Below are 11,694 nucleotides of genomic sequence, written 5' to 3'. Positions count from 1 at the left end.
TAAATACACCCCTTTAGGTGGGGAGAAAGTATATTTAAATAATTGGTTGATATGTCTTGGCAGTTATTTTTGGTAATCTTCATCAAAATTTAAGTACATTATATTGAAAAAGACTATAAAGTTTATTAACAAGTCCTTTTCCAACTCTGGTAGCTTTTAATTTGTTGTTTTAAACATAATTAAGGAAGCATAATTAAAATACTGGCATAGATCACTGAAAATAATATTTACTAGAATATCATGTTACTAAGGAGATCACAATGAAAAGTGATGGTTAAGTAGCATAGCCCTATGAGTCCTGTTTACTTACTATTCAAATGTGGCTTCCCAAGTTGAGAATAAGAATAGAATTGGAGTGCAGTGGGCTAGACCAGCCTCCCATATGGACACCAACTTGAGTCCCAGTGGCTCTACTTCACATTCAGCTCTCTGCTAACGTCTGAGAAAAGTGATAGAGGGTAGCCCAAGTCCTTGGAGTCCTTCATCCATGTGGGAGACTCAGAAGAAGCTCCTGACTCCTAACTTCTGACCTATCCAGCTCTGGCTGTTGTCAACCAGTGGATGGAAGATTCTCTCTCTCTCTCTCTCCTCTCTCTCCTCTCTCTCCCCCTCTCTCTGTGTGACTCTGCCTTCCTAATAAAAATAAATAAATCTTAAAAAAAGGAAGAATAGTATTGATGTTAGCCTCTCAATCTAGTATTGTCATATCCACCCACAGGTACATGAATTAACTTTTAAAGATCTTAATACTCTTATCAAGAGATTGATTTTAATGTAATTTTTATTTCATAAGCTTTCATTTATAATACATGTGCATTGTTTTAATCAGTTATGAATTAATAATAATTGTGCTGATAAGTCAATCTGGAGAACTATTAATTTACACTGTAAATTTAGAGATGTTTTTACTACAGATAAAATAAGGTATCAGCAAAGGACTGCTAAGTATAAAGCTTATTACACTTTGGAGAAAACAGAGCAGAATATGACTTAAGGGGAAAAAGGAATCATGGAAAGTTTCCTACTATTAAAGAAGATACAAGTTGTATCTTCATTTTTAAAATGAATGATGGAACATCAAATTGCTACTAAGACATATCAAAGTGTTCTATAATGATTTTATATTAAATGGTCATCATTATAAATAGTAGAAAGTATATCCTTTACAATAGAAAGTTAAACTTATAAAGAAAAAAATTAAATGCCAGCTTAAACATGTGGGGAAAGGGTGCAGCTATTGAAAAGTTGTGGGGTATGCATTTAGCCTAGAAGGTGAGAGACTGGGGTAGGGGGAGGCCTGATTCTCTCACCGAGTGCCTGGCCACACTGTGTGGCCGCAGACACAGTTCATGATCCTGCTTCCTGCTGGATGCACACCCTGGCAGGCATCTGGCTCCTGTCCTCTCATGTGGGGGACCAGAATTGAATTTCCAGATTCAGCTAAGCACAGTCCTGTTCAGGGTAGGTATCTGAGCAATGAGCTACCATCTAAGAGTGTTGTCTTTTCCCCTCTTTCCTCCCACCCCTCTCAGGTAAGTAATAAACATTTTTGAAGGGGTCCCTTAAATTAAATAAATTTGGAAACCTAATCAGTCTTCTTTTTACATCTTTAATGTTTTAATTTAAAAAAATCATTTCAGCATATGTCAAATGTATGGGATACCATGTGTTTTGTTCCATATAATCTCTATGATATCTAGTCAAGGTTATCTGGTCTTCTTACAAAGGCATGCTAGTTGAGGATGGCTCTGACTCACAGGTTGAACAAATGCTCATATCTGTGTTTTCCTGTAGAACCTTTTTGTTTGGTGAGACAGGCACTTAGTTGTAAGCTAGAGAACCATGCGGAGCCCTCTCTCTCTCTTGATCTGTAACTTTTCTCCCTTTCTCTTTTCTCTCCCTCTCTCTCTCCTCTGTAGTCACCATGCATTCCATCTCTTCTTAGTAATCTCTGTTTAGGCAGAGCTTATCACAATCAGCTGGCTTTCACAGACAATGGTCATCCATCCCAACAACAAAAATTTGCTAGAGTGCCACACTGGAGGAGTGGATATCAGTCGGCCTAATGCAAGGTACCCTAGTTGGCCTCACAGTCCAAAGCAATACTGAGAGGCAACATTAAGACGATGTTCCAGGTTACGGTTGCAAAATGGAAACGCATGGACTGACTGTGATTTCCTTAACATGATGTGATTTAGACTGTGCTTCAAGATTTTAAAAGTTAGTTGACGAGTTTTAGGGGTCAGGCATTTGGCCTAGACATTAAGATGCCAGTTAGCACACCCTCATCCCAGATGGGCCTGGGTTTGATTCCTACTTCCTGCTCCCCATTCTAGCATCCCACCCATGTGGACCCTGGGAAGCACAATGATGACTCAAGTCATTAGGCTCTACCCTCCCACATGACCTGGATTTCATTCCTACTCAGGCCCAACCCCTGGCCATGGCAGGCATTAGGAGGGTAAACCAAAGGACAGGAGCTCTGTCTCTATACAAGAAGGAGGAAGACAAGGAGAAGAAAAAGAAAAGTGGGTCATTAGTTAGCAAACTTTAAAAGCCAGAACATTTCTCATGCAAGTCTGTCATTCCAGCTGCTCCTGAGAAACTGGAGCATCTGGGAGCACTGGGCTATTCTCACAAGACAAGTCACTGCTGAAATAGGGTGACAGCTGCCCATGTAGGCAGAGGACCCTCCTCTCTCCCGGCTCGCTGCTGCTCCCGCTTTTTCTAAACTAGCCTCCTTCACTCGTGCATTATGTTTGCCTGACTACTGTAGGTATCTTAGATTAAGGCATTAACTTTGGCTAATTTATGATTTCCTCTTGGGTTAAAGGGGATTTATAGAAGGCTAAATAGTTATGTATTATAATCATTCTACAAAGAGCTGCTTTCAGGAACTCATGTGCTCATATTATGCCTTCAACTTGCATGGAAGCCCACTAAAACAAAGTATTATAAAACTGCTAGTGCCAGGTTAATGAGTATTTTAAAAATTTTGTTTATTCATTTGCTTAAAAGGCAGAATAACAAAGAAGACTGGGAAATCTTCCATTTGCCAGTTCACTCTCTAAATGGTAGCAATAACCAAGGCTGGGCCAGGCTGAAGCCAGAAGCCAGAAACTCTGTTCAGGGCTCCCAAGTGGGTGGCAGGACCCCAAGCACTTGGGCCAGTCTCTGCTACCTTCCGAGGCACATCATGAGGCAGCTGGGTTCAAAGTGGAACAGCCAGGACTTGAATCAAAACTGAGATGCCAGTATCACCAACATTGGTTAAACTTGCTCCTGCACTGCCATGCCTGGCCCCCAAGTATTTCTTTTGAACAATTCTGAAAAGCCTTTATCTCCTTGAAGGATTTGTGGATTTAACCCTCAGCAGCAGTGAAAATTGGGTAGCTAGCTGATTGTGTCCATTGTTTCTGCTATGCTTTGCTTTGGCTCTGAGGCCTGACTCTTCCATTGTTCTGCAAACTCTGACACTGCACTTCAAGATCTGCATTTTCTTGTTCTTATCCTGTGTTGATCTCCTGGTTAGTGTCCTTGGTCCACATTTTTTATATGTATGGACTGTTATCCATTCCAAATCACACGTCTACAGCCAATCTTTCCTGGATTTATTTTATTTGGTGAAGGTGACTTCCCTGATGAAGTTTCCGTGGTATTACCTTTGAGCTTTCCTAGCTCTTGCCTCCACTGACCACCTACAGGAATTCTACTGTAGTCACTTAGATGACAAGGAATGAGCACTTTAAAGGGGCTTCACGGTGCTCAGACTACATAGGACTTAATTCTATGGAATGCCATCTGTTCTGTAGTGAAATGGCCAGAAGGTAAAATTATCATTTGGACTTACAAGAATGAAAAGAGGTTTGTACCTGTATACTGACTCTTGTCTCATCATCAAAAGCATCGAAAGACTGACCCATTGATGTGACAGACTTGACACACTTTCTCATAGAGGGAATGTGTGGCAGACTGGACAGCAAACCTTTCCTCCAGGGATCAGGAGGGGGAATGCCACTCTGCTTAACTGCTTGCTGACTTAGCTTCGTTTGTCTTTTTATGAATCCTTATTTTACTCCATGGACACACTCTTTTATGATGGAAAGCATCACAGATGCTTATACAAAAAATTCTTAGAATTACATAAAAAGAAAATCTATAGATGCTCTAAGTTCATGAATGTGCATGTGTCTGGGTATTTCCTTCATGCCACGCGTATACTTCAGATTAGGTGGGTTTGGCCTGAGAATGTGTTTCTAGCAGAGGCTGCTGCAAACACTCTCGCAGGCTGCGGTCTGGGTCTGGCCTGCGTCCCACAGCTCCAGATCCATTGGAGATGTGTGTACAAGGTGTGCTCCATGCTCCTGCCGAACACGAATCACCTGCAGTTAACTCCAAGCCATTTTTCACTTTGAAAACTCTGAACGCCTCATTGAGGACAGTAGGAACGACATGTGCCAAGCCTCTGGTTTCAAAGTTCAGCTGTTTTGGAGTTATTTGACTGGACAAAAGGTCACAAGATATCTTTCACTGCTGGGAAAGTGTAATTTTCCATGTCTTTATGATGTTTTGAATAGCTGCAGTGACTTTTTTACCCTAAAATTTCCATAAAGAAATAACATTTACTGGTGGCATAAACCTGATTTTGACAGGTCCTGGCAAAACATTTTGCAAATAACCCACTTTGCTTCTCCCATGACTGATTTTCTGACCCCATCCTCTGTATCTCAGGAGCAGGGGAATTCATGGGGACCCTAGGTTTAAATACAGAGCTTTCCCAAATGGATTGAAAGTCTGGAAGGTTTTAGGTACTAAAAAGTTTCTTGGCCCAGCATGGTAGCCTGGCTGCTAAAGTCTTCACCTTGCATACAGCAGGATCCCAAATGGATGCTGGTTCACATCTCAGCGGCCCTGCTTCCCTTCCAGCTCCCTGCTTGTGGCCTGGGGAAGCAGTCAAGGATGGCTCAGAGCCTTGGAACCCTGCACCTGCGCGGGAAACCTGGAAGAAGCTCCTGGCTCCTGGCTTTGGATCGACACAGCTCAGGCTGTTGTGGCCACATGGGGAGGGAATCATCAGACAGAAGATCTTCCTCTCTGTCTCTCCTCTTTTCTGTATATCTGACTTTCCAGTAAAAAAAAAAAACAAAAACAAAAACAAAACTTAAAATGTTAAAAAAAAATTCTCTTGGGACTGGCACTGTGGCATGTTGGGTTAAGCCTACATCTGCTGCACCTGCAACCCATATAGACACTGGTTCTTGTCCTGGGTAGTTCTATTTCCCACCCAGCTCCCAGCAGCAGCAGCAGCAGCAGCAGGTGGCCCAAGTCCTTGTGTCCCTGCACCACAGGGGAGACCCCAACATCTTCAGTACCTGCATCCCAGATGGGCACTGACTGGTTCATGTCCTGCTAGCTCCACTTCCCATCCAGTTCCCAGCAGCAGCAGGTAGTCCAAGTCCTTGGGTACCTGCACCACAGGGAGACCCTGAAGAAGCTTCCAGTTTCCAGCTTAAAACCCCTCCAGCTCCAGCCATTGAGGCCATTTGGGAAGTGAACCAGTGGATGGAAGACCTCTCTGTCTTTCCTTCTCTGTAACTCTGCCTTTCAGATAAAAATAAAATATCTTTTAAAAAGTTTGTCAACTTGTGACACAGCCTTGAAACCTCAGCCCTGTTATTTACCATGAGGTGTTCTTTAGCCATTCTGTGCTAATGGCATATGCACCCCCACTTTTCTTGGGGCCTTAACACATCCTTTCTTCTCCATGCTTGGAATTCTCTCAGGTCTCCCACCTGAGGACTGTGCGTGTTCTTCCAGGTCTGCAGGCCATCTTTAACACGTGCGGAATCCCCAACTTCGGACTATGGCCCGTTGTCAATTTACATGGCCACAGTTCCTGCTCAAGTAGTCTAGCACGTATGTGGGCTTAGACCACGCACCCCTAAAGAAGAGCAGAAAGACATGCTGAGCCCTGTTTTCCCTCTTCCCACTTTTGGACTAGCTTCTTGGAGTGCAGAAGGAGGGACTGGCGGTGGGGAGAGCTGTTGATACAACAGGGTTTTCATACCATTCCTGTTCTTCCACAGGTCTGCCACCCCACAGACCATTTGGGGATTAACGCCCCCCCCCCATTGGTTTATATTTTTCCTCCCTCAGCGTATATCGTTTAATGAGCGTCTTCTTTGGATTGTCCAACTATACGCAGCAGCCTTTTCTGCCCAGTCCATCTCTCGCCTTGCCTTGTGGGCTGTTACCACCTTCCAGAGCCTGCTGGACAGGTGTCTGCCTCCATCGTTCTGAGCCCGTGTGCGCGGGTCCCTATGACCCTTCCCGCAGGTCTCCTCGAGGAAGTCGCTGCGTCGGGGACGCTGTCCTCTCCCTCTGGACTGACCCCTAGCCCCGTCGGCCACTTCTCCTAGTCCGCACAGAGCTTCCGCCCCCCTTCCCTCCTTTCCGTGGCTCGCTTCGTCGCACTTAAGAAGTCTGCCCAGGGGTCGCTCCCAGCCTCTGCCGGCCTCACCCACGCCCCACCGCAGCGGAGGGGCCAGGGCCGGCCCCCCAGCTTGTCCCCCGCCGGCCGCTGAACCTCGGCTGGCTGGACGTGGGTCTGTCCCCCACTTGACTCTTAATTCGAGCAGAACTTTGCTCCGGCCCAGCGCAGAGGGGCGGCGAGCGCGGGTGCGGGACGCGCGGCGCGCGGGCGTCGCGGGCGGGGCGGGCGGGGCGCGGCGAGGGGCGCGGGCGGGGTGGGCGTGCGAGCGGGGCCGGGGGCGTCGCGGGCCGCCCTGCCCTATAAGGGGCCGAGCCGCCTCCGCCGCCGGGCGGGTGCCGGTCGGACCGCGGCGGCGACGGCGGCGGCGGCTGCGATTGGCTCAGGCGCCCCATCCGGGGACTGGGCTCGGCGCTGCTCGTTCGCCCTAAAGGTACCAATATGGCGGAGGTGAGCAGGGAAACCGGGCAGGAGCGGCCGGGCTGGAGCGGGCGTCCGGCGGCTCCTTGCGGCCCCTGGGCCAGCCTGGGGACGCCAAGGCCTCTTCCGCGGGTCCTTGGGGGCCGCTGAGGCGCTGCGGAGGACCCGGGGCGGCGACGGGCCGCGGCGGGGCCGGCCGGGGGGCGGGAGCGGGCGCGGGAGCGGTCTCCCTCCGGGACTAGGCCGCGGCAGCTTCGGGCCCCGGCCCGGCCGGAGCTGCGGGGCCGAGCGAGGGCGGCGGCCGGCGGCAGCGAGCCCCGACCCGGAGACAGCGCCGTGCCGTGTCCCCGGCCGCTGACGCGGGGCCGCCGGCACCTCCGCGCCTCCTCCCGGGTGCCGAGGTGGGTGGAAACCGGTCGAGCCCCCCCACTCCACCTCTCCGCGGACCGGATTGCAAAGCGGAGGAGCGGGCTGCGCCACTGCCCTGCAGGAGTGCGCTGCGCCCCCGGCCCACCGCGCCCCGGCTTCGGCGCCGTGCGGCCGCACTCTCCACTTTGCCCCGGGCACGGAGACGGCGAGCGGGATGCGCGGGCGATGGGCTTTGCGGGAGAAGAGCGGGACTCTGCCCAGCAGCTCCGGAGGTGCGGGAGCCCTCGAGATCGAGGGAGCCGACCCAGACTCCCGACGACAGCTCCGGGAGAGAGCCTCGACGACTCCTCTTCTTTCGGGGCTAGGGGAGCGCGGCTGGGCGGGAGAAGCTGCCCTGGCCGCCCCCCGGGACTCGGGGGGCTGGGGGAGGGGGCGAGGCAGGAGCTGGGACGCCGCGCGGGCTGGGAAGGAACTGAACACCCTGACAGGAACCAGCATCCTAGGGTCGGGGCGGGGATGGGGGGGATAGCCTCTCTGGACTTGAACTGTGGACGGCGGCGCGGGGCGGGGTGGGGGTGGAGGGAAAGCTCCCACTTGGGTTTGGGGTCGAGTGTCTGGTTCTAGCCGGCCTACGTTCCAGAGGAAAGAGAATGGCCCCGGACTTGGGGCTCCCGTATCCCGAGGGAGTGATATGGGGGCACCGAGGGCGAGTCCCTTCAAGGAAGGGGTATTTCGTTGGCTAAAGAGTTGTTGGAGATGACGGAGAGTCGGATGCGTTGTTGGGAGGTATTCTGGAAATGCTTGGGACGCGGGATTGATGCTGCCAGCCGGCAGCTCTGGGCTTTGCTTCTCTCCTTTGTAACTTGCTGAGCTCCAAGAACCGGCTGCGGAGTTGCCTGTTGGAGTCCGGGCTTCGTCCCCGGTCTGCGAATCTGTACCCTGGGGACCCGGGGAGGAAGGCGAGGCAGCCAAGGAGGGGGCCCGAAAGGGGCCTGGAGGATCGGAGCGAAGCTACGTCTTGCACTTTTGGCAGCCGCGGAGGAGTGCTCGCTCCGCCTCTCCTGCGCCCTGTTGCCTGCGCTGTCTCTTCCCTGGCTGCGCGATCTAACCTCACTTTTTTTTTCTCTCTCTCTCTCTCTCCTAGGCTTCCTTTGGAAGTTCGAGCCCAGGTTTGTCCTTAATTTCCTGTTTCTTGGGTGGGTCCCAGTGGGTCCCCGAGGCTAAAAAGGTCTTCCCTAGCTGCACTCCCAACCCCCACCCCGGTTTTTCATCATATAAGAGCTTCGGTGTGCATTTGATAATTAGGTTGTTTGAGAAACAGTTCTACCATTCCCGTTTTCCCCCTTGCGTGCTGGGAATAACCTTGTTAAAGTGCCACTCACAGTCAAGACTTCCTCTAAGCTACAAGTCTTTAATTTTCACTTTTTTCCCCTTCCGCCCAAGCAGGAAACAGTGAATCCCAAACCAACTTCAGCACCAACTGCAGCAGTTCAGTTTAGATTTTAATTTCGGTTTCTTTGAGAGATTGATTTAGCTTGTCACAACTTTAAGGCTGCCAGGATTTAATATTGACTAACTCCCCATCTTGTGATTCTATTTGTTTTCCATAATTAAGAAATGTGTTTAGAGTGTTAAAATAGAGAGGTAGGTAAAAACCATATTTTTAAAAATCCCCAGCTTCCAGTTTTTGTCACGGAGAAGTGGTAATTGGCAGTTTTGGAGCAAAGACAAGCATGGGCCATTTAGGACTGTGTTTCCGGAACCCCCTGCAGGGTTTGATAAAGTGGGGGGACTCTGTCCCTGGAACCCTCCACATGGGTAGAATTATAGATGGCACTCGTGGAGTGGGGACAGGAGAAGGAGCTCAGGTTATAATGTGAAGTTTGCTGGCGGTTCTCATTGCCTTCAAGTGCCCCTCCTGGCTGCCTCTTTCCCTTCTCTGTCCAGCAGACGCCTGTGCTTTAGCCCAGCTCCTTTATTTGACAAAGAGACCTAATTACTGGCATGAGACTCGCCTAGTTAGTAGCTGGACTAGCTAAGTGATGAGTTCTCACATCTTCCGTTACAGCATGTCGCCCTGGAATGTAGTGCTCTTGTTTCCTTGCCACATGACTTTTCATATTTAGTCACCTTTCGAGACCTGGTCATTGTGGCTGTTTTAAAAATAGGTACATCTTTAGGTCTAAAAATCGTATCACAAAGGTTTTCTAGTTTTGAGGCACGTTTCTTTGTTGTAAACGTTTTCAGGAAGAGTATGTACATGATGTCACACAGCTGGTTGGTACTAAAACTTATCCATTTCTCTGCATGGTGCACTTGAAGAAGTTGCAATAGAATAGATGAGATGTGCTTTTAATGTCTAAACAGACACCTTTCACCTGTTTCTAATTAATTAGTCAGCTTTGAAAGAGAATTTTGGTGCTGAAGGGATTCTAGGGATCGTTTTGGTCAACATCTGTGTTTCGCCATTGGCAAACCAGAGCAGATTAGGAAAGTTTAAATGACTTGCTTAGGACTGGGGCGGTCAAGGGCATAGCTAGGAGGAGACCCACAGCCCTTCTGCTTCGCCCTGATGCTTTGGCAGCCCGTGGGGGTAGCCAGGAATGCCTCGAGGAAACAATTTAACATGGTGGCTGTTCTGTTTTTTTCTGTTTTCTCCATAATCAGAGTTTTGTCCTGGCCCAGTGTTTTGTAGATAGCCACACACTGTCCTTAGAAGCTTACAGTTTACTAACCAGCTTGGCTAAAGCCAGGTGGGGGTTGTTGCTGAATGCACTTCCCTGGACCCTCCTTCCTCCTCCGCCGGTCCTGAGACCTTTGCCTCCCCAGCTCAGAGGCACTGGTCTGCTGACATACTCAACAAGAGTAAATGGAGAAAGTCCCGCTTTTCAGAAAAATCAGTTTCATCCTTTTGGGATTATAGGTGTTACTCATTTCTTTGGGTTTTTGGAGTATCCAGTGGTCTTTGGATTGGTTACTCAAAAGTATTAAAATGTTATACACAGATGTGGATGAAATAATGCAAGTTGTGATGGGCTGCATCTTCCAGAAGCCTTCGGATAGATTTTTATTCCCTAACCCTAATCATTAAGTCAGACAAGGTGATGTTGGGGAGCTTGAAATACTGTTAGGGAAACGCAAAGTGATAAAGTGCTTTAAAAACGGAATTTCTGCTTCACAGAAATTTGTTCTTGTTCTATAAGCCAAACGTATGTGTGTGTGTTTGCAGGTTAGAGTACAGGTAAGATGTTCCTGGAGTCTTAACCTTGGTGTGTAGCAGAGCTTGTTACAGCTCCCATGCATGGAAATTTAACCCTCCTGCTACTTTGCTGTTGCATTTGGGCAAATGTATTCAACTCAGTGATAAGCAAGTTGACTGCTTTTCCACGAGGACATGTATTTGAGACCATGCCATTGAAAACACTGCTGGTGTTAATGAGTTGTTTTCACATGGGCTGGATCCCTTGTAAATGTGTTTGTAAATTACTCTGCCTTGTTCTTTTGCTGATTTAGATATCTTCTCAGAACCGCATTGTCCTGCTTATAGCCTGTAAAGTATGTAGTAAAGTCATTTAATAAAACCCACATAGAAACATTAAAAGAGACTGGCAGAAGATCACAAATTTTATTTTCTTTTGTAAATAGCCTCATGAATATGTGAAATGATTCAGTTTGTTTCCTTCCAGTTGGGTCTTTGTCTTCTGAGGACCATGATTTTGACCCCTCTGCTGAAATGTTGGTCCATGACTATGATGATGAAAGAACTCTCGATGAAGAGGAGATGATGGATGAGGGTAAAAACTTCAGTTCTGAAATTGAAGACTTGGAAAAGGTAAAGGAGTTAGTATTTAAGCACAAACTTGTACTAAAGATTATTGAAATTATGTTGTGAATTATGTTGTAATTTGTTTAAAGTTAAAATAGTATTTTGTTCTTATCTGACTTTTACAGAATATTGCTGGTTTTCTCATTTTAAGGAGCAGCCTAATGAGTACATTTAAATAATTGCTCAGGATCATTTTTAATGTTGCCCTAACTCTTCAGCCTATATTAGCAGCGTCAAGTAGGTATATCTAGTAGTTCACAAATGAGAAAGTTGAGCTGGAGAAAGCTGTAGACCCGTCCTGCATCCTGGCCCCTTTTGCCTGTTGTCATCCTATGTTGCTAGAGATTGAACTTGAGTGTGGCTAAGACCGTAGTGTGTAACTTACAGTCCAGATAGCTACATATTGTTAAGGAAATAAAAAAAGTCTTAGCTGTGTTTTCACATGTCAGTTAGCTACATCATATTCAGTCTTCCAGTTATTTTTCTTTTCTTTCTTTTTTTTTTCTTAATGCAAGGTAGTTTTTTGTAGGGAGAAATCTTCCATCTATTGGTCCACTTTCCAAACGGCCTCAGTGGCCAGATTTGAGCC

The 11,694-nt window shown here is 47.9% G+C and overlaps 1 protein-coding gene across 6 annotated transcripts in view; it reads left to right on the top strand.

The window, feature by feature from the left end:
* The first annotated feature begins 909 nt into the window (after positions 1–909).
* Positions 910–11,694, top strand: part of MIER3 (MIER family member 3) — a 36,622-nt gene continuing 25,837 nt past the window's right edge. For 3 of the 6 annotated variants that reach the window (XM_040977558.1, XM_040977557.1, XM_040977556.1), the window contains exons 1-3: positions 6,843–6,940; positions 8,424–8,448; positions 10,966–11,111. In XM_040977558.1, coding sequence (XP_040833492.1) covers positions 6,932–6,940; positions 8,424–8,448; positions 10,966–11,111 — 180 coding nt within the window. In that variant the 5' untranslated portion in view covers positions 6,843–6,931. Of the gene's footprint in view, positions 925–6,842; positions 6,941–8,423; positions 8,449–10,950; positions 11,112–11,694 lie in introns of those variants that run through there. The other 3 variants (XM_040977559.1, XM_040977555.1, XM_040977560.1) reach the window with 3 other exon arrangements.

Source organism: Ochotona curzoniae, unplaced genomic scaffold (assembly GCF_017591425.1).
Source record: "Ochotona curzoniae isolate NIBS_2020 unplaced genomic scaffold, NIBS_Ocur_1.0 contig_2754, whole genome shotgun sequence".
Classification (NCBI taxonomy): domain Eukaryota; kingdom Metazoa; phylum Chordata; class Mammalia; order Lagomorpha; family Ochotonidae; genus Ochotona; species Ochotona curzoniae.
The sequence above is the reverse complement of the archived record's forward strand: the minus strand, read 5'-3'. Positions and strand labels throughout refer to the sequence as shown.